The sequence below is a fragment of the Trachurus trachurus genome (genome assembly GCF_905171665.1).
Source record: "Trachurus trachurus genome assembly, chromosome: 12".
In the NCBI taxonomy this organism is placed as follows: domain Eukaryota; kingdom Metazoa; phylum Chordata; class Actinopteri; order Carangiformes; family Carangidae; genus Trachurus; species Trachurus trachurus.
The window spans coordinates 11,149,037-11,172,527 of NC_139908.1; the positions used below are offsets into that span (position 1 = coordinate 11,149,037).

Below are 23,491 nucleotides of genomic sequence, written 5' to 3' on the forward strand. Positions count from 1 at the left end.
CTCAGCCAAGGCGAAGTGGAATCAATACCTTAAAGAATAAATTAAAATGAATGGACAGCTGAACCCATAGCGAGAGAGAGAGAGAGAAATGGAGAGAGAAAGAAAGAGAGAGGGGATGAGAGGAGAGGAGAGGGGAGGGGGTAATTACCTACAGTACCGTAAAACATTATGGTCAGAACAAGTAAAACAAACAATATGGAAACAAATATCATCCCCATCTGTTTAAATTTTATACCCAACACAAAAACATGGTGGGTTTTGGATTTCCCCCCTCACGTGAATTTCAGTTGGCATCTATTCAGAACCAAGGACAGCTCCAGATTGCGCCTGAGCGCTGCGTCAGGACGCGTCTTCTCGGCTGGAGAGCTGAGACGCTCATAAACCTCAGAGCAGCACAGCAACCTGAGGAGGAGCTCTGGTGCCTGCACAGCTATACAGTCTGCCTTTCTATCATTTTCTGCTCATTTCGATTCACTGTAAATGTTTTGTGTGTTTATGTAGAAGCTAAAGTGGGAGTGCACTCGGAGCATTTTGGATCTGGAGATGACTTTACGGGACATCCTCGGGGAATTAAGTTAAAAAATGTCTGAGGAATTGGTCGACACTGGTTACGAGGGCTCAGCAGAAGAAGTAGTCTACGCTGCCTCCTTCAACTTCAGCTGTGTTTTCAACACGACCAACCGCTCCTCGGGCGACTACTTCCACCAGTCAGACTTGGACAAAACTGATGTCGTGGGAGACGGAGCCGCTGTTGTGAGGATCACCATCTCCATCATTTACTCTCTGGTTTGCGCGCTGGGTTTGGTTGGGAACTTACTGGTCCTGTATCTAATGAAGTCGAAACAAGTGTGGAAAAAATCCTCCATCAACCTTTTTGTCACTAGTTTGGCGGTGACTGACTTCCAGTTCGTGCTGACTCTGCCCTTCTGGGCGGTGGAAAACGCGCTGGACTTCACTTGGCTGTTCGGCAAAGCCATGTGTAAGATAGTGTCTTATGTGACGGCTATGAACATGTACGCCAGCGTGTTTTTCCTCACGGCCATGAGCGTGGCGAGGTACTGGTCCCTCGCCTCTGCGCTCAAGGGCAGACGGCGGCGCACGCACTGCTGCTCCGCGCGCTGCATCACCGTCTTCATCTGGTTCGCCGCTGTCTCCGCCGCGCTGCCGCACGCAGTTTTCTCCACGACCGTCACGGTCTCCAACGAGGACCTGTGCCTCGTGAAGTTTCCCGAGACGAACGGCACCGCGCAGTTTTGGCTGGGACTGTATCACTCTCAGAAAGTGCTGCTGGGCTTCGTGGTGCCTCTGGGCATCATCTCCGCCTGCTACCTGCTCCTTCTGCGCTTCATCACCTCCAAAAACATCAACACCTCCAGCGCCAAGCGACGCGCCAAGGTCACCAAGTCTGTCACCATCGTGGTCTTGTCCTTTTTCCTCTGCTGGCTGCCCAACCAGGCGCTGACAGCCTGGGGCATCCTCATCAAACTCAACGTGGTTCACTTCAGTTACGAGTACTACACCACGCAGGTGTACGTCTTCCCCGTGTCCGTGTGCCTGGCGCACTCCAACAGCTGCCTGAACCCCATCCTCTACTGCCTGATGAGGCGGGAGTTCAGAAAAGCGCTGAAAAAACTCTTCTGGCGGATGACTTCTCCGACCATGACCACCATCAGGCCGATCACAGCCTCCACCAAGCCGGAGATGTACGATCAGGGGGGAGTTCCGGTGCCCAGCGCGCCCGTGGAGCCCGCGATGGTGTTTTATCCTCCCGGGGCGGTTATGTACACTGACAGGAGAGAACTGCCACAAAACAGCACTTGAAGCACTGAGGGACAGTTTTTAAATCCTTTGTTAGTTGTTATTTCTATGCATTTGTGTTAAGTGGACTGTTTCTTATCGCGCAGTTGTCAGGAGAACAAACAGGGCGAGAGAAGAAGCTCAAACGGGAAATGACCATCGACCACTTCACGATACATTTCAGGGCAGGAACAGGACTTTTAACTCCTGTGATTTAGAAAGAAGAAGACACTGAATGTGCCAGCGTCAATGTGCCAATGTCTTTCTCTGTTTTCAGGCTGAGAATGTGTTATCTACACTCAGGTGGACAGTGCTTTTCATTTCATGAACATGTCATTCATTCAGGTTTTAAGCCACAGAAATTGGTAGCCGGGCGGTGGACCAATTTTAAACATCGAAATTATGAAAGAAAAAGAAATAGTTGGATTGATGCTTCAAATAGCCTATGTTTGGTGTTAAAAATATTTGTTTACATCAGATTATCATTATTATTATAGAAACTTTCTGTTGTGCATTCAAAAAAACTTTTTTTTTTTTTGGTTTTGAATAAAGTAAGAAAGATGTGACAAAGATGTTGTTTTTTAAATCTCTAAACAGTTACAGCTTTTAAATGTTGTGTAACTTTCACTGACATCACATTGAAAGGGAGCAAAAATGTTTTACACATCCAGCTGTGAAGGAAAAGACAGACTGGAAGAAGAAGACGATATGTCTCACTGTTAATGACTCAATGAGATTCACTATGTTTGGATGATTCTTGTCTCAGGGACTTTGTGTGGAGGGGTGCATAAGAAATTCATGAGTTCTGTGTCATAAATATTGTAAATAATCTGATCAGTGGCCAATATTGCTGTTATTGATCAGCTCAACCAGGGACCCACATGCACCTGGGCTGAACTGGGTGAAACTGACATGTGGGCCGTCCTGGTCACATGCTGAACATCAGCTGATGAAACATCACATCTGTGTTCAATAAATTGTCTTTTTGGAAGCATTTAAACAGAGTGTATTGTTTTTTCTTTCTTTCTGGAGCATCTGAGAGTGCATTTTGATGTGTAAACACAACAGACACTGACATAAGTATATCAAACCTGACATACATAAAATAAACTTCTATTAATTTACTTTGTCATAATTTATGCAGAGCTAGATGAACTAATTCACCCTGCGATTATTTTAGACCAATTTCAAAAGGCTATTAATTTTTAATTTGTTTATATACTTTCGCCACCTATTAAAAAAATTAATGAGGGGAACTTGTCATTAAAACAACCTTAATCTCAACATATTTAAATTTTTGTGATATTTTCCATTAAAACTAAAAAAAGAAAAAAAGAGTACAAGTTTATACTTTTAAATGTCAGAGCGAGCACGACTCATCACTTAGTGGACTTTGTTTTTGGACAAATTTAATTGGTAGAAATTTGAATAACTCCTAATTACCAGAAACAACATGAGCCCAGGCTTCAATGATTCATTCAAATAACTCTTAAGAAGACTTACTAAATGGCAAAATTTGGCACAATTAAAGAATAAGGCTGTGTGTTTTGTATTATTTGTGCTGGCAAGAAGTAAAATTAAGCACTTAAGCTGCAGGAACCAGTTCCATGTGCAGGGAGTCAGAGGAGTAAGTCACATGGGTAAACCACTTGCTTCATTTATTTGAGACCATGTGCAAGAATATCATCAGTGACTTGCTTTTTAAATCACCACACTCCACACTCACTACTTCCCTCCAAATATGAGCTTGTAACAGAACAGCAGTTCAGTGTGAAAGATGGCTGACCAGTGCAGATAGTTGGACAGCTTTTTTGGGGCTTAGGGTGCTTTATTTTGCTCAAGGGAACTCTGAAGTAAGCAGCAAACAGATTTCACAGAAAGTGCAGGATTCGATTCATGTGCCGAATTCAAAAGTGCCTTTTGAAATAATGATTTTAATAGTCTAAAGAAACTCTTTTTGTTCATATACTTCCAGCTGCTGCCTCAAAGGTCTCTGTGTGTGTTTGTGGGTTAGACAAAACAATAACAGAAACAGTACATGCATATCTGCCAGACGAGCCCATAGGAGTCTGCAATCAGCAGCTTGAGATAAACACTGTATAGATTTGTTTTTTTATTTCAAACAGCTGAGAGCAACGGGAATCATTTTACATGCACAGCAACAGGCTAATGTAAATAATTAGAAATAAATAGCCATTGGCCCAGAAGACTTGGGTATCAAAGTGGTGCACCAGAGCAATCTGTTGTGTGAATATATAATCTGGTGGTACACACAACATGAATCAGTTTAACACACACAAAAGAGCATTTCCTGTGGTAGTGGAGGGAAAATGACATCAATCACAATCATGATTAGAAATTCAAATGTGCTCCTCAAGAGATAATCTCCAATGATCTCCTCAGGCACTGGAGCAAAGTCTTTGAAGTGTTTCAAATGTCTAGTAAACAGATTTTCAAAGTTATTTAGTTGTTTTGTGAACCTATACAGCACTTTAGCTTACATTTGAAAACATGTATGAATGTTCACAATCACAGCGATGAACACGTGAAATCTGTGAAACACTACAGTATAGCTTCAGAGACAGCAGCCGTCTTCTGTAGATGTCAGTGCAGGAGAGGAAGTATAAGCTTTTGAAAAGTGAGTGAGTCACTGATCTTTCTCTGCATGACAATACCCTGGAGGCAGGAACAGAGACATAATCAGGGCCAGAGGAGGACAACTTCTGCTCCTCCTCATGACTCAGTGAAAAAAAGTCAGACATGGCTGACAATGGATGGCAGCACCCATGGGTTACCACACATTAGTCACTCTTCTACTCTTTCCGCTCCCCGCCAATAGCTAAATCAGCCAGGCTGGTTTACTGAGCAGTGGCAGGATTTTGACTAGTTTGATAAGTTTCTAGATTCCCTTCAGATATGTCTAAAGACATGGAGGGGGGGGGGGGGGGGGGGACATTATGCTGCTTTGAATAATTCTTTTTTACACACAGAAAAGTTTTACTAACTCGTTAAAAATATGTTATACAACATAAAGTCTATGGATATTTTCCCTTCTGTTTAATATATTTTACTAATCACTCATTCTTTACTATGGATTTTTGTTTTGTTGTTCTGCATTTTTTTTATTGCGTCTAATATAATCATCAGCCTGTTTGCATTTTATTTATTTAACATATCCTTCAAAATTAAAGGTGTTATCGTCACTATATCACTGCTTTTGTTTTGTATGTTATTATATTTATATTATATTATATTTGCTTATTGCTTATGGCCTATTTGTGGCCACCGAGAGCTTGTGCTCATTTCTGTATTCATTATTTTTATGTTTGTGTTGTCTTTGTTATAATATGTATGTAGATCGTTGATTGTTGTTCTGTTCTGTTTTTTGTCCGTAATATACAGTATGTTAAGACCCCTTGAAAACAAGAGGATTCCTCTCAAGTGGTTTATCCTAGTCAATCAAATTTTGAATTAATGAATAATTGCTTATTGTGACACATTAGACTCAAGTGTCCACTCGACACTCACAGGCCTGCACAATCTGCTTTGTGGGTCCCTCACATTTGTTGTTAAGTCACAGAATCAATCATCCTTGTGCATGTGCGTGGGGGTGATGGTGAGACACTCTAACTCAATAATGTTCGTCATATTTGCCACAAGGTCGATGTAGTGGGTTATAAAAGATGCTAATTTCTAGGTCCCAGTCAAAATGTTTTGGCTCCACCACTGCTGCACAGCACCGAGCTGCCAATCAAATCAGACACTGAAGTAACATCATAGGAAACATGAGAATCAGAGGTTTTAAGCTTATAATAAAGAATCTTTATTTATTAAAACAACAACACCATTTAAAATACTTTTATATGAGCAGAATCATTCCACGTGTCTGATGAAGAGAGCGATGAAGATGCAGCCGAACAGAGACATGGTGGAGGCCGAGAGGACCACCACGATTACACTTCCTACCACGTTGACCAGAGCGCCGAGCCCCGCACCCACGATGATCTGAGCCAGCTGGACCATGCAGGTGAGTGCCGCGCAGTCCACCCCGGTGCCTCGCGGACTTTGATTGCCTCCTCCCAGCTTAATGAGTTCCTGGAAGCACAACCGTGGTGGTGGTGTACGGGAGCAGGAAAACAAAAGGAGAAGGAAATCTGATGTCATCAATTTACTTCATTACCTGGAAATGTCTATGACAGAAAGCAATCATCACTTGAGTAAACAGGTTCAGCTCTGGGAAAATATTAAGGGGCAACCTCATATATCTGTTGGGTTTTTTTTTTTTTCATTGTCTCCTCAGGCATCTCAGCCATTTCATCAGCAGCTCACCTGATTCACCTTATTATGGTATTGACAGAAGATGCCAGTAGACATCACAACAGCGACTCAAGGAAAAGTGTTTTCTGCTAAATTATTGATTTTTCAACCACCCCCTAACTATATTGCATTCTATTATTCATTACATCTACAATATATGAAGAGAAAAATAGATGATCAAGTCTGCAGAAATATTATTACACCAGCTTTCAAATGAGTGGGAGTCATTTTTGACTGTATGTTTTTTGTTCATTCAGCAAAAAAGAAAAGTTACCTTGTATCAAGAGGCCATCAAGAGACATTTAACCATCTTCCTTCTCATCATTTTTGCACTTCACACACTTTCTCAAAAGCCAGGGACAGAATTATGATCTCCAAACAAGTGGAGTGGACATCAATGACAAATCTATGCTGCCAGAAAATGTTGTGTTATCAAGAGCAGCCTGTTAGTGCTGTGCTGCCAATGTCTGGGGTCGACTATGCAGGTCTAAAGGGAGCCAAGAGGACCATAGCTTTTTAAATATAATATTTTACTGAAGATTACCCTGATGGAACCATCAATTAAATAAAATGGCACCAAAAACAAAGCACTTTAGACCAGTTTGCACTGTTCTGATGGACCAGACAGGCATAATAAGAGTATGGAGTGAGTGCTGTTTCAAGTTTGATTATTGGAAATCTGTCCATGAAAAGTTCAATGTCACAACAGAAAACAAACAATTTGACAACCTGATACACACATGCACACACGCACACACACAAATATATATACTATATATTTTGGTGGTGTAAGTTTCCTTTATGCACAGGAATTTATTGTCATTTTTAAAATGACTCTTTGATAAATTAAATCAAAAGAGCAGTGTAGCACTAGATTATTGTATTGTTTGTTTGTATGTCTGTCAAATGTTTTGTTGTTTTTGTTTGGGACCTAATTCCCTTGTCTTATCTATTTCGTCTTGTTCTTTTTCTTCAATGTGGTAGTCTATGTGCCCTAGTGTCTTTCCATGTGTTGTGTGTTGTCTTCCTTGTTTTTAAATCCATGTTGTCTACCATCAAAGGACCACAATGGAAATAAGCCTTTGGGCTTTATTGTGTTTTAATCCTTTTGAACACTTGTTTAACGTTGTTCAATAAAGTTTTCAATTCAATTCAATTCAATAAAGGCACAATAATGAGCCTATTATTCTGTGATGTATTGATCTTGCCCACTGTACAGTACATACATAGTACATATAGTGATAAGTGTAGTAAAGTTTCTTATTGCTAGCCTGCAGCACAAAGCAGTGCACACTTAGTGCTGTAATGTGACGGCTGTAACATTTAGCTGCACAACAAGCCCCCAGGAGTTCCAGGAAAGCAGCACTGGTACCAGGTACAATAAAGCAAATTGATTGAAAACAAAACTAAACCAATTTAAGACATTAAGTTTCATTTACTTGTCACAAGAATTACTTCCAAGTTTTAAAAGAACAATTACAATCGTCTGCTGTGGCTCTGGAGTTGGGGGGTTTCTCAGAGCTACCTCAGCGTCTCATGACAGAAAACGTCCTGTTGTTTTAAATGGTTTTTCAGTCTGCTGATGATTATTTCGTCTTTGTTATTTTATTGTTTTGTTTCATCATGGGAACCAGTTTTAAATTGTTTTCAAAGATGATTATTTACTTTTTCTTGTTTCATAATTTTCCCACCGGGCCGAGCTAGTATCTTCATTTGTCTTGTTCAGGTGAGCTACAACAAAGAAATGGTTCTGGTGCTCACACTGAAGAAACACATGTGGTAACAGAAATAGATAAGTAGTCTTTGGACATCTAAGGTCAAGGGCTACAGCGTTTCTTTGTTTATATGCATGTGTTGAGATTTTTTTTTTTTTTTACAGTGCATATGTTGACAAATTGACTGAAGACCTTTTCTGAATGTCTTTTCTTAAGTCACACTGCATTGAGCTCTCAAGGCAACCGTATACAGATTGATTTAAAACTGTTCAATGACTGACATTTACATTTGAATGCCTGTATTAAAAAATAACAAAGAGTCACTGGGTGAACCCATGGTTATAAACCCAGTGTCGCTCTTTGTTGGTGCAAAGTTGAAGGTTCCCTGTGGAGGCTTGATGCCTTGGAGCAGCATCTCTGTTCTGTTTGTCTCGTGCACACACACACACACACACACACACACACACACACACACACACACACACACACACACACACACACACACACACACACACACACACACACACACACACACACACACACACACACACACACACACACACACACACACACACAGGAACACGTGCACTTGCATGTGAGCAGCACAACGCACAGTCTTGCAAATGGATTCAGACTATTCCAGTGATCTACAGGGATTATAAATACTAATTTACTTTGAAATGTTTCATGAGGACAGAAAAACATAACGTGGACAGTTGTTTTTTTCTTCTCTTTTCTATATAAACTTTAATTTCCTGTATTATGCTGCTGATGCCTGAAAAAACTGTGCCTGTGCAAATCCCCCCTTGGGGATAAAGTATTTTGCATTGAGTTGAACTGAACTGAATCATATTCAATACATTTGTTAGATCTCAAGGATGGATAAACTGAGTGTGGGTAAAGTACTAATGATGCAAATGTAACTTTTGTTTGTCATCAATGAAACTCCATGTAGCACCTTTCAATTATATGCAAACATTTGGCTTTGAAAATGAAATAAAAGCTACATCCTGATCCTTTTTTACTTTTTGGTTGCAAACATCCCATCTCTTTCTCTCTCTTTTTTTTTCTCTGATCTCAACCTTGAAAACTACTGTGAGTGAGTCCAGTACCTCCTCTTCCCGTTGATACTCCGCTATCAGGTTGAATGGGATGGTGTAGAGTGTGCTGGACATGACGCCGAACACACTGCAGAGGATGAGAGTGGCGATGATGTTGGGGAAGAGGCCTATCAGGCTGGTGCCCATACCGAACACAAAGTAGCCCACGAAGTATAATCCCTTCAAGCCGATGTATGGGAGAAGGAAACGCTGCACATCTGAAAGTACACACACACACACACACAAGTGATAACAAGTCACAGAGGAGATGAGTTTAATGTGCAAATCACAGCAAACACGATCCGTGTTGATTCAGGGTTGAGCATCGTTTCACAGCTACAGAGATGTTGACATAAGCATCTGAAAAGTCTCTGCAGTACACATCAGATTTGCTCCAGCTGACTGGACATTTGACTGCAAAGTCGCGCTCCCTGAATGAAAAGCTGAGCAGCCAGACTATAAATAGAGCCACTCTCATACAGTACTCCTCCACAGTTACCATGCCAAGCCATTATTACTTGGCTGAACTTTGCTTTTCATGTAGAACATTACTTCTCCCCCTTTTTTAAAATTGTAATGTCACCACGATGTTCTGACAGAACCTTCTGTTTGAATTAGCGTGCCTATGTTTGCTAATGAATGGCTGATGTTTGTAATCCCATTGCAAAAGAGAAAGGAGTGCTAATTGCCCGCTGCGACCTGTCAAGACTGTTATTCACAGAGGAGCTAATGATACAACCGCAGGACGTGCTGATGTTAATGGATAGTACCTGCTATAATGAATGTACAAATGAACACACATATACACACACAAACTCTCTTTGTTGCTGTCATTCACAAGGACACACATCTCTAGCTACGGTGTAGCAGGTACAGTACAAACACAAGGCGCTTACAAGAAAAACACAAGCAATTAGCCACAGCAGCAGTTTCTTGTGTGTCCATGGTTTCTGTGCAACCAGCTACTTTGATAGGGGAGACCACCCGGGATGGTTATAACATTTTTAACACTTCTCTCTGTATCTTGTATCTCTTTTAAGCCAGAGCATTCACAATGTGAGACAAACTAGTTACATGTGTCTGCTGTTAAATGGCTGTTAGCTGTTTTCTCCGCAACACAAACAGAAAATGCATGGTTTAGTCTGAAACACAAGGAGTGAAGTGTTACAATTCACCCCATAGTCTGGGTTAGTTGTAACATTATTGAATAAGTATTGTGACATAAACTTAATATTGAAATTTCAAGCCATAGTTTGATCCTAACCTTAACCTCAACCCTTTCATCTTTGCCTTTCAAGACCTATGCAAACTGAAGTTCAAAGAAAACATAAATGCAATTAAAACTTGGGTTGGAGTAGGTTAACATACTAAATTGCTGTTACAACTGACCCCGACCCTTGTAGCCATGAACTACAGTAGCTTACCTTACAGCTAACAACTAAAACATTAGCACTACAGTAACAATTTGCATGAAAGATACCTACATAGACACAAAGTTTTAAGAGTTTACAGTAAAGTTAGAGCAGGCAATGCTATCACAAAAATAAATGGGGAAAAAATACTTTCTTACTTTAAAATGAGTTTTTTCCTTCTAAAATTGGCTGTCAGCCACAGGGTGCCAGTTTTTCACATATGGAAGGATTAAACTGAGCATAGACAGAGTGAATCAATTGACCCATGTTACAACCATCCCCGGTCTCCCCTATAGATTATTCTCTAAAGCCTTATGTTGTTACTCTGGAGCTCATTTCTCCCTTATTAAGCATTTGTGCTGCATTTTACACAAACAAGGGGGAGTAGCCACAAAACACAGGCAGTTTGTCAAACTGTGGACCGATGAATATCTAATCTCCCAGACATGACTCTGCAACCAATTTGGCCGAGAAGGATTACAAAGTTAAAAAGACCTCTTTTTTTTGCAAGTCATGGTTTACATCAGCAGAGATTTCTTGTGAACTCAAAATGTTTGAGTTTTTTTCTTCTTCTTATGAATCAAAGTTACTGTGAACCCGCGCCTCCCATCTTGCTTCATTGATTGGACTCCAGTTTTGATAAGCCCTGACTCTAATTAGCTTTTTCTGATGTTGACAACCAAGGAGTTTACATTCAATTTTTCAAGCTTTTTGTATAATTTTGACCACATTTCACACATTCCCAGGCAAATTATCATTATTATTTAGTTTCAAATGCGTTTTTACTTACAGGAGTAAAGAGCAGAGGACACAGCGTTGATGCACAGACCCCAGCAGCCCACTTCTACCCCTCGCTCATATGTGGCGTAAGCTGTAGAGTTGTGATCTGCATATGGATTCCCCCTGTATACAATCTGCAAAAGAAAGAAAAATTATTTGTAAAATACACAGAACTTTACACAGGGGAGAAACAGTGGTAAGGATTTTTAATACCGATGTGATTCACAATGTAATTTGGTTCCCACTGGTACTTTGATGAGGGGAACAAAGGAGTAACAAGTGGAGGAGGGGGAAATTAATTAAACTCTTCAGTATTTTTTGTAATTACTGGGTACTTAGCGGGATAACAGTCCTGGAAATTAACATTTCTTTGTAATGTAAAATGCATGCTGTTGTTTCACACATGGATAAACCGGCAGATGTGGATCAAACGTGGCCAATCTTTAATGATTAAGCACACACTGTAGTTTGTGTGTAAAGTTCTGTTTCCCAGCACTGTGCCCTAGTCTTTAGAAAAATACTTTATGTTATCATGTGTAATATGATAATAAATATCATATAATATATAACAAAGATCTATGATCTTCTCAAAAATCTTGTTTCCCAAAATCTTCTACATCAGGAGGAACTGATATTCATTGGTACAGGAAATTAAACAGTGAACCACAGGCTATATTGTTAAATGTTACCAAAACACAGAAAAACCATGAAAGCTGAGCAGATCCAAGCACACAGTCTCCTTAATGCAGATATCAAATGTTGGCCAACCTCTTTAGTACATGCTTTCATCTTTCCCGTCCTATAAAAAGATACAAATTCCCCTTTAACCCAGCAGGGAGCCACTGCCTATACATTTCTTATCCCTGATAATAACAATGTCTGCACTTTTATATTACACGTTGGCGCACAGGCTCTTATTGAACCGTGGCAGTGGGTAGTGTGTCACGGTGGGAAGTGCATCCTTTGATCAGCATGCACCACTGTGAAACTGAAAGCCATTCATCATTATTACATATGCCAACAGAAGATTACACACAACAGACTCTTCTCGCACCCTCACCCTCCATCTGCCCCCACACAAACAAGGATTAATGGAGCTTGTTGTGCTTGTTTCTGGTCATTTTGTCACTTTGCCTCATTTGACATTGAGTCATGCGTAGAGCTAAATATAATGGTTAATGTCATTATCCGATAGTTGGCTCACTGATAAATGATTTCTTGTGTGAAATATGGGAAAATATTTTCCAAGATGAATTACTAATTGCCAATTTGGAGCAAATATTGAGAAATAACCCTGAAGATATTCCATTTACAATAATAGAAGGCTATGGTTAACTTCCATCCATTGTCTGTAATGCATTGTCAATCACAGGGCTAACCCACTTATAGAGAGGAACAACACACACACTCACATTCACATACGGGCAATTAGAGTGACCAATCAACCTATTATGCATGTCTTTGGACTGTGGGAGGAAGCAGGAGAGCCGACGCAGGCACAGGGAGAACATGCTAACTCCACTCCAAAGGCTCAGAGCCCAGGAATCACACCCTTAAAATTACTGTTGAGAAGAGAAGAATTTTTTTAATCCCATATATATGTGACATGTTGCAAAATGTCCAATTTCTAAACACAAAGGAATCCTTTGATATTTTAGGCTGTTCGATTTTTATTTATGCTGCCAAGCAGATCTAAAGCTTGGTATCTAACAAGACGTATCTCATTAGCCCTGGCAAATTACGTCAGCAACACAGAGCAGTGCAGTTCAGTGGCACTAATGACTGTAATTCACTTCAAATGTGTAACAGTGCCTGAAAAACAAGCATTGATTAGGAGCTGTGTGCAGCTCTGGAACGAGCACAGAGCAGAATTAAAACCTTAAAACAAATAGGGGTCATATTTTTTTCTTTAGGGGACTTTTTTTTTAAATGTACATGGAGTCCAGCTCCACATGCACAGTGTCCACATCAACGAACACCAACATATCAATATACCTGTCCCATGAAATCGGTGAAGAAGAGCATATTGCAGAGGAAAGCCGTCCATCCCAGCAGATGACTGACACACAGGCAGCGGTAGTGGCCTGGCATGTTGATGATAGCTTTCATCATCGACCTGAATGTCATCCTCTTCTGGGCCTGCAGACACACACAAAATTCACAGACATCAATGCTAAAGCATCCGCACTGACAGGATGTAAAAAAAAAAAAACATAAAACAGCTTTTCCTCTGATAATACTCATTACTCTCTTGGTATCTCATTGCTGGTGGCACTTAAGCCCTCGACTGATGACAGTTCAAAAGATCCAACAATAAAAAAAATGGGATTGAAGGGGTCCAACACATAAAGATATCAGAGGACTTGCATTAATGACTTCACTCAGGGGTGGAAGACCCAAGATGAAAAAAGATTAAAAGGGCAAACTTGAAAAGGAGAAAGGAAACAACAGACCTCTTCAAAATAATCAATCACATTCACATCCGTATGACTATTCAGATTCACAGATCATCACAAGAGCGTTAAATGAAGAGCATGGGCTGTCTCTGATGATACAAGTTATTCTGACAGATTGTTCTTGTCCTCATCAAAACATATTAAACAACACGTCGTAAGAAATTCACTCAGCAGGAACAGAGTGTTGATTGATGATGATTAATTGTTGTTTATTGAATAGAAAATTAATTCATCAGCGCTCACTCTCTCCGCCTCGGTGCGTGTTGCAAGAAATTGTGTGTCCAATTTAAATCTTATTCTTTTAAAAGAAAAAAAAACAGATGCAGAAGGTTGTATGAAGAGTTCCCTGTGAAAAGTGAAGCTGGATTAACCATTTGAACCTGAACACCACATCTCTCAACACATGCTTCAAAGATGGAGCTTCTTATTTTGGGACGAGCCGGCAGCACAGCTCGAGGGATGGTGGTTAATGTCGGTCAGTCCATCACTTTGGTCTGGACTGAAATAGCTCAACAACTTTTAGTTGATCTTCAGTGAAATCGCTTCCAGAAATCGTTCCCAGAAGATGAATCCCAATGACTCTTTGGGATTTTTTTTGTTGAGTCAATTGAAATGAACTTGTCACTCAGCTCTCTTTTGTCAATTATTACACAACTATCTGTGGGACTTGACTGTCATCCTGATGATACTGTTTGAAAATGTATCTCTATGACAGGTTTTTGAACAAACCTCATAAAAAATGTTAAATTCAACTTTCAATTTTTAATTTTCAGCACTGCAACTATTGTATTATAACAATATTTTGTGCCATAAAAACTTTCAGTTGTTGTAACAGGTCCCATTTGTAGTGTTGTAATTTTCATCATCATTTTGTTACATAGAGATGCAGGATAACTTCAAGGTGCTGCCACTGAATGAACACACAGACTCTGATTCATCCAATTAGGGTATCGAAATCCACCCTGCTCCGAAAGCTGCACTATCAAATGGAAATCTAGATCATTAAAAATAAAATAAATAAAAAAATCCCCTTGAAGTCAGGAGGAAAATATCAAAGATCATCTTCAGCAACATCATCATCGTTGTTATTATCGTGGTCATCATCTCTCTGAAGGCCAGATTTTAAAGTACTACAGCTTCCATATACTTTGAAACACAGTATATAATCAATATCACCACACAAAGCTTTGGACATTCTGTTCACTGATTATACCTTCCATCTCCACTTACCAAGGACGTTTTCTACAGAATCGTAACTCCATTACACGACTACAATACAATACATGTCCATTTGCCTCTTCTGTGCTACTCTCTGTGACCATGTGGGTTTAAAAGCTCATTGAAAAATGTCCAAATCACAAACCTCTTTGTTTGGCTGCTTGGCACTGGAGGTCACTGAGTTGGCCTCACCTAGGGCAGAGAACGACCTGGGCCTGAGGTCCGTGACGGACCCTCGGACTACAATAGGGGCGGACTCTTTAGCCAGAGATCCGTAACCGTTGCTGTTGGATCCCAGAAGGCGAAGGGCGCTGGAAGGGGAAAGGTCAGCGGCGTAGGGGTCCTCCTTGCCCAGAGGCTGCTCTGGAATACTGAAGAGATGCACGGTGAGGAAGACGCCCCAGGTCAGCGCCGAGAAGAAGAAGATGACCTGGTACTCGGAGCCCAGCAGCTGGCCCATGAACGAATGACCCCAGTCCATCGCTCCCACCAGGTAACCGAAGGCTCCACCCAGACCTGCACATCCCAGAGGTGAACATCAAACCACTGCACAGATAGAAATGTTACCGTATATGGTTTTAAAGAATAACAACCCCTCCTCTCTCTCTCTCAGTAGGAGAAAAACAAGGGGAAACTCTTTGAGAATAAAGGAAAACAACGCTGCAGGCCCCACCACCAAACATGCTAGACTCCATCTGATCCACACTAATGCATCTTGGCTTCATCCGACCAGATGACATTAGGGATGTCACGATTATAGATTTTCTTGGTATGATTATTGTCAGAGAAATAATCACGGTATTACGATTATCACGATTATTATGCATCAATACATTTCACAACACTATGAATGTGTAAAATCAAATATAGTCAAAATATAATTACATTAGTAATCTCTTAATATAGGATCAGCTATTAATCCCCCGGGGGAAGTGTTTGAAATATTTATGTCATTAATTGTCATCTATACCAAATGTTTAAGTTAATTTTAATATTTTTTTTAAATTACAAATGACACGCTAACATTTACAATTCCTACTAATTCAGCGTTACGTTAGATAAATGGACCAGTATCTGTGCATTTACCTTTACTTTGGCGCACATCTGCCGATATGGTTCTGACGTAATTTAGGAATCTTTACGATCAATTAATTGTGGCGTTTAATACCACGATTAATTGTGAAAACAAGTAATCGTGACATCCCTAGATGACATGCTGCCAACCCTGATCTGATACTGACTTTTGGACATCATGGAGGATTGACAGTGTTGTACTGTCACACTGTCTGATCAGTCAAAGGGGGAAAAAATAAAATTAGATTATCCTTATGCCAAATCAAAAGCACTTTTTTTTTAGGGCAAAGTTGTGTAAATGGTGAACTGTGCGTGGCATTGTTTTTTCCAAGGACAACTGCTGCAGCTTTTGTTAGCAGCAGCAGTATGGCGCCTGCTGTAGCTCCTGATCACGTGGCACCATGGTGCATTAGACACAACTCTGGCCAAAGCTGGGAAAGCTGCTGTGATCACAGGTTCTTTTCTAAGTCTGTTCACGCAGTTAGTCTCAATAGGAAATCACATGATGTAATCACTGAGGTCGATCTAACCTGTTGTTTTTCCAATTATCCCAATACCCTACTATTTTGGGACGGTTTTATTTGTGTTGTTAAAATTGATTCAATGATCTCTGTCAACAAATTTACACTAAGTAAATTCAATATCCAGCCAGAGGATGTGTCCCATCAGGAATTTGGACCGGGCTGGTTTGTCACAAGCTCTCTGATTTCTCTCAGAGAGAAAACAAGTCTGTCTCCCTCTCTGTGTGTGTGTCTCTCTCTGATCTCAGTGGTTTTCATTACCAACACAGCCTCATCTCCCGAACTATAAAAGAAGAGTTGAATGCAAACGCCTGACAGCTCCAAGTAAGGTGAGGAACCAATTTCATATGTGTCACAACATGGACAGATGGACACAAAACCCTCATTCAGTCTTCACAGCTTCACATCCTGCTGCTGCCTGCTGCTGAGCACATACAGTACAAGAACAAGACTCTTTGTGAGTCTGCAACACAATGAGTCTGACAGCAATAACGTCTCTTGAGGGAGAAATGCATGTAATAAAAGCGATGCATGACAACACACGCACATAACAATATACACGGTGGTACTGTACAGTGGTTAGCACTGTCACCTCACAGCAGAAAGTTTCTGGGTTCAATCTCAGAGTCTGAGGACTTCCTGTGTGGAGTTTGCATGTTCTCCAGCTTCCACCCACAGTCTGATGACGTGGGCTAGGTTGACTGGCAACTCTAAATTGCCTGTGGGTGTGAATGTGAGTGTCTGAGGTTGTTTGTCTCTATATGTCAGCCCTGTGATAGACCGACGACCCGACTGGGGTGTAACCGCCCTCGCGCCCTGTGTCAGCTGAGATCGGCTCCAGCTCCTCTGTGACCTGTCGTGGAGAAACAGTCTCGCTAATGGATGTATAGAACGGCCGACTCCCGATGGAAGACAAGCAGCCCTGTTCTGTTGGGTCGTCACAAATGGAGGCTATTTTTCTACATTTCATCCAGTGGCAGGCGAAGTAATAACCACTTCAGGAGTCACGCTCCACTCAGAACATTGCTGTTTGTGAGCTGCATCAAACACTCACCATCTCTTGATTCAAGATCCGTCTACACTTTTCCTTGTGTGATGTTTATGTCGGACGAAGTGTGTAGCTACCTCTGAGGCCGTGCAGTAACTCTGAACTCTTTATTATTGCCGTGCCAACACATCAGAGCAAAACACTCCCACACAGAGGGACTGAAGGGAGATTTGTTTTCAGCAAGTGGCAGTTTGGATAAACAAGGTTATCAGTTCAACTGATGTGGTCTCAAATTGCAGCAGGAAAAATTATTTTCTGCACAGCCACGGTCAGAGTTATTTACATATTTATGGAAATAACTTAACAACATATTTCAAGAATGAAACAGAATAGAACAGAATAGAATAGAATAGAATAGTATTTCTTGCCATTGTACACAAATTGGACATCTAAATTGGTGAGGCACGCCCTCCCCACCCCTCAGTGCACTTAAAACTAGATAATAAATAATGAATAATGAATAAAAATGAGAAAATAAATAATCAAGAATAGGGACACACATATTGCACTGTTAATGAATAATGTGAAAATGTCCAAACAATCAAGTATCAGTGGGGGACGCTCTTATGGGTTTAAGAGTTTAATTGACATCTTTACTATGGATATGAGTTCACAGCCGAGCTAGCAGGTCTGGGATTAAGATACATGAGCTAAATGCTAATATTAATCACATGATCACAACCACAAGTGGATGTTTAGCAGGTGCAATGTTAACACTGGCCACTGTCTTAGTCTTAGCCTAGTGAAGAGTGGCTCTCAGCTTGAATGCACACTTTTCAACTGAATTTCACAGAATCGTCTTGCAGGGATTTATTCATAAACCAAAGTACTGGACTGATAGCGCCACTGGAAAACGAGATCACTAAGGCCATTAGACTTTATCCTGAGGAGACGATGAGACAAATGTCACGACAATCTGTCCAGAAGCTGTTAAGACATCTCAATCTGTGCCTAGTAGTGGGAGTAGATGAAATGCCTTAAGCATTCATCATCTGTGCCTGTGCTATATTTTGTGGAAATCCATTTGAAATATTTCCATCTGTGCCAAAGTGGTACACTGGCAGCAAACTGCCAGATTATGCAAGTGGAAACGCTCGAGTACACGAATCACAGGAGAAAAACACAACAATTCTCCTCTCTCCCTCCTCTTCAGAAAGCTTCCCTCACATACCAGCGGTGGCAGCGGCGTCTAAAGAGTCATGTGCCTGGCCTCTGTCTCTCTCAGCCCAGACCCATGACTGCAGCACATGACTAGCTCAGGGCTGGATTACTGTCTGACTAGCATGCTCACACCACCCGGTGCCTGCTGACAGATGAGTGCACCCGCTATTGTAAACATCATCCTGCCCACGAGCAGCACATGAAGAAATATTTTCTTGGTTTCGTATATTTTTAGGACTTTCTCAAGAGACTCACTTGGAACTTATTTGATGATGTTACGGTGGCTCAGAGGCGGAGTTTAAAAGGATAATATCAAAATATGAGGTTTCCTACTAATTATGCAATCCTCAGCTTTGCATAGCATAAATGCCAAAGCAAATACATAGTTAGTTTTACTTGTATATATATATAGGTATAAAGGAGGCTGATTTGGCATCTTGTCGTCGCATGATGAAGCAGGGTGCGGGTGGGGTTCAAGAAGCTTTTAAATGTATCCATAAGTAGCCATCTCAAAATCTCTTCAACAACAAGGTCTGTAATTACACAGGATGTCACAAATACATCTGCAGATTGTTCAGCTCATCCAGGCGACATTTGGTGCTCTTGATGTACCCTTCAAACAGGTTTCTATTCATAAGTTCCACCCGAGGAGAACCCTCTCTGCATCTAAACTTTAATGATTCACAGTATAAGTGGAGACACATCATCCGGATGCGGCCAATGCATTGACACAAACCAGCCAAAACATTTTAACAAGGAGAACACAAGCTTGGAGAGGCGACCAAACGCGCCTCCGAGATGTTGCACTTGGCCCTGACACAAGTGGCTCATGTTCAGAAAAGTTCCGTATATGAAAGCGTGAGCTAAATTTACAGTGTGTAATTCCCTCAGACGCTCATTATAAAAGAAAGTATTTGGTTGCACTTTGTTATCCATAAGCTTATAAAACCAAGGGGAAGGATATTTTTCACATTGGGCCACTGTATTGGTGAGAATCCATGAAACAGTTCAGTTCTTTCATCTTACATGTATTGGCTGCAAAACTAAAGAAATGGAGCATGTAAAAAGCTTGGCAGTTGAGGGAAACTTTATTCCCATACACGCATCATTTCATCATCTCGTCAATGATACATTAATATTTATTAAAGTAGGTTTAAGAAAGAGCCTGCTGACCACAGTATTCAGTAGCAGGACTAATATTCTATCTCCATCTGATTTTTTATTTTTTTTTTACCCTTTTTTACTCCAGTTAAACAAATGAGATTTAACATGAGATTTCACATTGTGAACTGTAAAAGTGCAGAAAGGCTGTTTCCAGTCTTCACGCTGAGCTAAGCAAATATGTTCAGCATGCAAATGTGAGAACGACATTAATATTGTATTTAACTGCTGAAACAAATGAATCATCGCACAATCTCCAACTATTCCTTCAAGTGCCTCTCATCACAGACGTGCATCTGTCCACGGTCTCTGTGGACATGTGGGCAACACACAGACTTCAGCACCAGTCATGGAAATCTAAACACGTTCCTCAGCCTGTGCCGTCTCTACCCACCAGTGTACTCACACCACAGGAAAATCCACTTCAGCACATTAGCATGTTTTATGAGAGAAGCTCAGCTAGATAATACCCACAAGGCACACCGTATGTCTCAGCAAACAAAAAAAAGTGATGCTCCTTAATTCAAAGCACATCCATCAGGATACACATTAGAAAACATCCACCAAGGACAGATTTAGGACAGAAAAAGGCACAACATGAATATTTAACAGCGACAGAAACAGCAATGTGTGTGTGTGTGTGTGTGTGTTACAAACCTGTGAGTAGTGCATGGTAGTGCAGACCTCGTTCCTTGTCTTGATATGAACACACATCAAACAGATAGGCCTTGATGGGCCCGTCGATGAAGTCAGCAGCGAAGTCGAACAGCACGACTCCGACCATCACCACCACTATGGCCCATATACTCTTCAGTGACCTGTCACTGACCAAGGCTGCGGAAAACACAACACAACACCCCATCTCTTATCAAGCACAGCGGCAAACAATTTAAATTATAACATGATGTTGGTACCTCCTCATCACTTCATTAATTGTGTTGAACTTAAGAGTCACATTCGTTAATATAATCTGAATACAGATCCATGAAGCCCGGAGGAAAATCACACATTCTGTCTGACAGGTAATAATTATCATATAAAAACGGACTTGTGACTTGAATATTGTGTCAAGTGCTTTGTGGTCTCTTCAGACAGAATTGGAGGATGTAATTACAACATAATAAAATGGATTTAATTATTTTAAGCTAGGGAGTATATCAAGCAAAAAAAAAAGAGAAGAAGAAGGGCAATGTACAAATCTATTCAAAGCTTAAAAATAGGTAGAAAAGCGCATCAACAAGTTATGGGTAATGGGTGAAGTGACCTATTTCTGGCCATTCGACAAAAAGAAAAAGACAATTTAGAAACTCAAGGGCAACTCATGAACACTGAGAGGTTGTTCTTGTTCTTCTTTGCCCAGGCTTTTTTTTGACAAGGTGTTGAGTTATGTGGCATTTACTACAACCCTGAGAAAGACTGGGTTGTAATCAGCTTATCCAGCGTACGTCAAAAGAAAGAAACACTTTACAGTCCATTTATTGATTATAGCAAAGCCCAGAGCCGTCCTGATAGAAACTCAAGTAACAATCAGAGTTTTCAAGAAAGAAAACATAGCTTTTAAACAAGCTGATTGCTGATTTTCTTTGGACCAGATCTGAAACGAGGACCCGTACTGCTTTTTTCCTTGTATAATTATGGGATTCATTATAAATGACCTCAGTCTAGCACATAAGACATTCACTCAAACTTTGTATGGTCACTAAAATCTGTAACTGTCTGTTAAAACTACATTTTTGCAGCATTTCTTATCATGTCCAGTTATTTCCCTGATTATCGTCCAGTCGTGATTGAGGATGATTATGACTCAAAGTCTGCAGGGTCAACACATCTCACTGAACTCTTGGAGCTGCTCAGTTGGTGGGTAAAATTACAGCAGCTCATGTGCAGAGAGTAGTGCTCTTTACTCAACTTTATCTCTCTATTTTATGTCCTAAAGGTCACAAATTCCTTTGTGCAGAGATCTTCTCGTGATGCTTCCTGCCTGGAGCTCGGTGCATAGTGGTGAATTGACTAAATGTCATCAGCAGTTTCCGACTTCAAACTAAACGTCCAATGAGATTTTCTCAGTTGAGGCCTCGTCATCAGTCTGTGCCAGTGGGCATCGACGCAGAGCAGCACCGGCGAGTCACACGTTCAACTTCAGTCACAAGTTTAAGGTAGTGAGCTTTCTCAGGAGATTACACGTGTAAGATTAATTTTTCTTTCTGCAGATACTGATGCAGTTCAGAGGGTCCGATCAGATGAGCTGAAAAAGCAGGTGTACGCTGATGTTCTGCAATAGACGGTACGGAGAGGTAGTGATAGGAAGATCAATATAAAACCGCTGTATGTTCACCTTGAGGTTTGCAAGAAAACTCACAATTGTTCTTCTGTATTCCCAGAAATGAGCACACATAAAACTGAGATCAAAGTACTGTCAAATTTCCACAGAATGTTCTACAACATTTCTGTTTCTTTGAGATGTAAAACACTGATTATTCATTCCCTCTTATTCCGTCTAAATCAAAGGCACAGGCGCCACCATAACAAGAACTCACTCTCCAACATGACAAGATTAAAACTGTAACAGCACCTCCCACTTTTCTCGCTGTCTTGCTCTTGATGTCTCTCTTCTATTACCTCCAATCCCCCTCCACTTAATACTGCTCACCTGAAATCACAGCATCTCCATTGAGGAACAGAGTGAGGCCCACCATCATGAGGATGCCCAAGGCCAGGATGTAAGGTCTTCGCCGGCCCCACGTCGACCGGCAGTAGTCGCTGGCCGAGCCGATGACCGGCTGCAGCAGGAAGCCCAGGATGGGGCTGAGCAGCCACACCAAGCTGTACATGCTGCGAGGAAGGCCCACGCTCAGGAGCACCGGTGTGACGAACGCTGCCTCCACGGCGTAGCAAAATTCCCTTCCAAACATGACCAGCCCGTGGAGGATGAGGCGGCCCCGAGAGCGCCTGGGGGGCTCCACTGCCCCGAACACAGCGCTGTCCACACTGTCCATGTAGTCCTCTTTGGACCCGCTGTAATCTGTTGGGTGTTGGTGCAAGGAGGTGCTAATGTGCTTGCCAGGCTCTGGGAGCCGGCAGGCTTGGGGCCTGACTGATTGGTCCTCTGATAAAAGGGTCATGGTTGAGAGAGAGAGAGAAAGGGGGAGGAAAGAGGGGATGAAGGGGAGAGAGGGAGAAGGAAAGAGGGAGAATGGAAAGGGAGTGAAGAGGTAGATAAACAGAGACAAAAGGCAGAGAGGTTGGCAGTGTCTCCCTCAGTCAGTCGGCCAGGTGATGGATAAATGGCCGGGTGCCCAGTCCTTGCACCGGTGCGCTCAGCTTGGGCTAATCCTCCTCTCTACTGCATAGCTGAGCAATGAGTCCACGATCGAGCCACGCAGCTTTACCTCACATGAGAAGATCTGCCTCCTGGTCTGAGCAGAGTAGAGTTGGGTTCAATGAAGAAGAAGAGGAGGAGGAGAGGGGAGGAGAGAGAGAAGTGGGTGTACTCAAGAGATTACTGTCTTCATTCTACAGTAGTAAAGGCCCGGGGCAGCTCATGGGAGTGAGTGTGTGCGTGTGAGGAATTACATGCATGTGAGAGTGCATGTGTGTCATGAAGAGGGTTATTTACTGCTCTGTTTCCACAGCCGCTAATGATTAACCAGTGATATTCATTAGTTTTCACAGGGGGGCTTCTGATCAGTTCTTTAATCAATCCACATCTTTAGTTTATGACTCAGTATCTT

General features: G+C 41.4%; 2 protein-coding genes across 2 annotated transcripts; one reads left to right on the forward strand and one right to left on the reverse strand.

Moving 5' to 3' along the window:
• Positions 1-582: 582 nt before the first annotated feature.
• rxfp3 (relaxin family peptide receptor 3) lies at positions 583-1,821 on the forward strand (the record flags this gene model as incomplete). The annotated part of the gene is made up of 1 exon (XM_083984193.1): positions 583-1,821. One exon carries the CDS (start codon positions 583-585, stop codon positions 1,819-1,821), a length of 1,239 nt encoding a protein of 412 aa, XP_083840319.1.
• Positions 1,822-5,670: 3,849 nt separating this feature from the next.
• slc45a2 (solute carrier family 45 member 2) lies at positions 5,671-22,882 on the reverse strand (the record flags this gene model as incomplete). Its single annotated transcript, XM_083983173.1, has 7 exons — positions 5,671-5,892; positions 8,942-9,147; positions 11,132-11,255; positions 13,117-13,260; positions 14,941-15,311; positions 20,418-20,594; positions 22,411-22,882. The coding sequence occupies 7 exons, from the start codon at positions 22,880-22,882 to the stop codon at positions 5,671-5,673; spliced, it is 1,716 nt and encodes a 571-aa protein (XP_083839299.1).
• Positions 22,883-23,491: the final 609 nt, after the last annotated feature.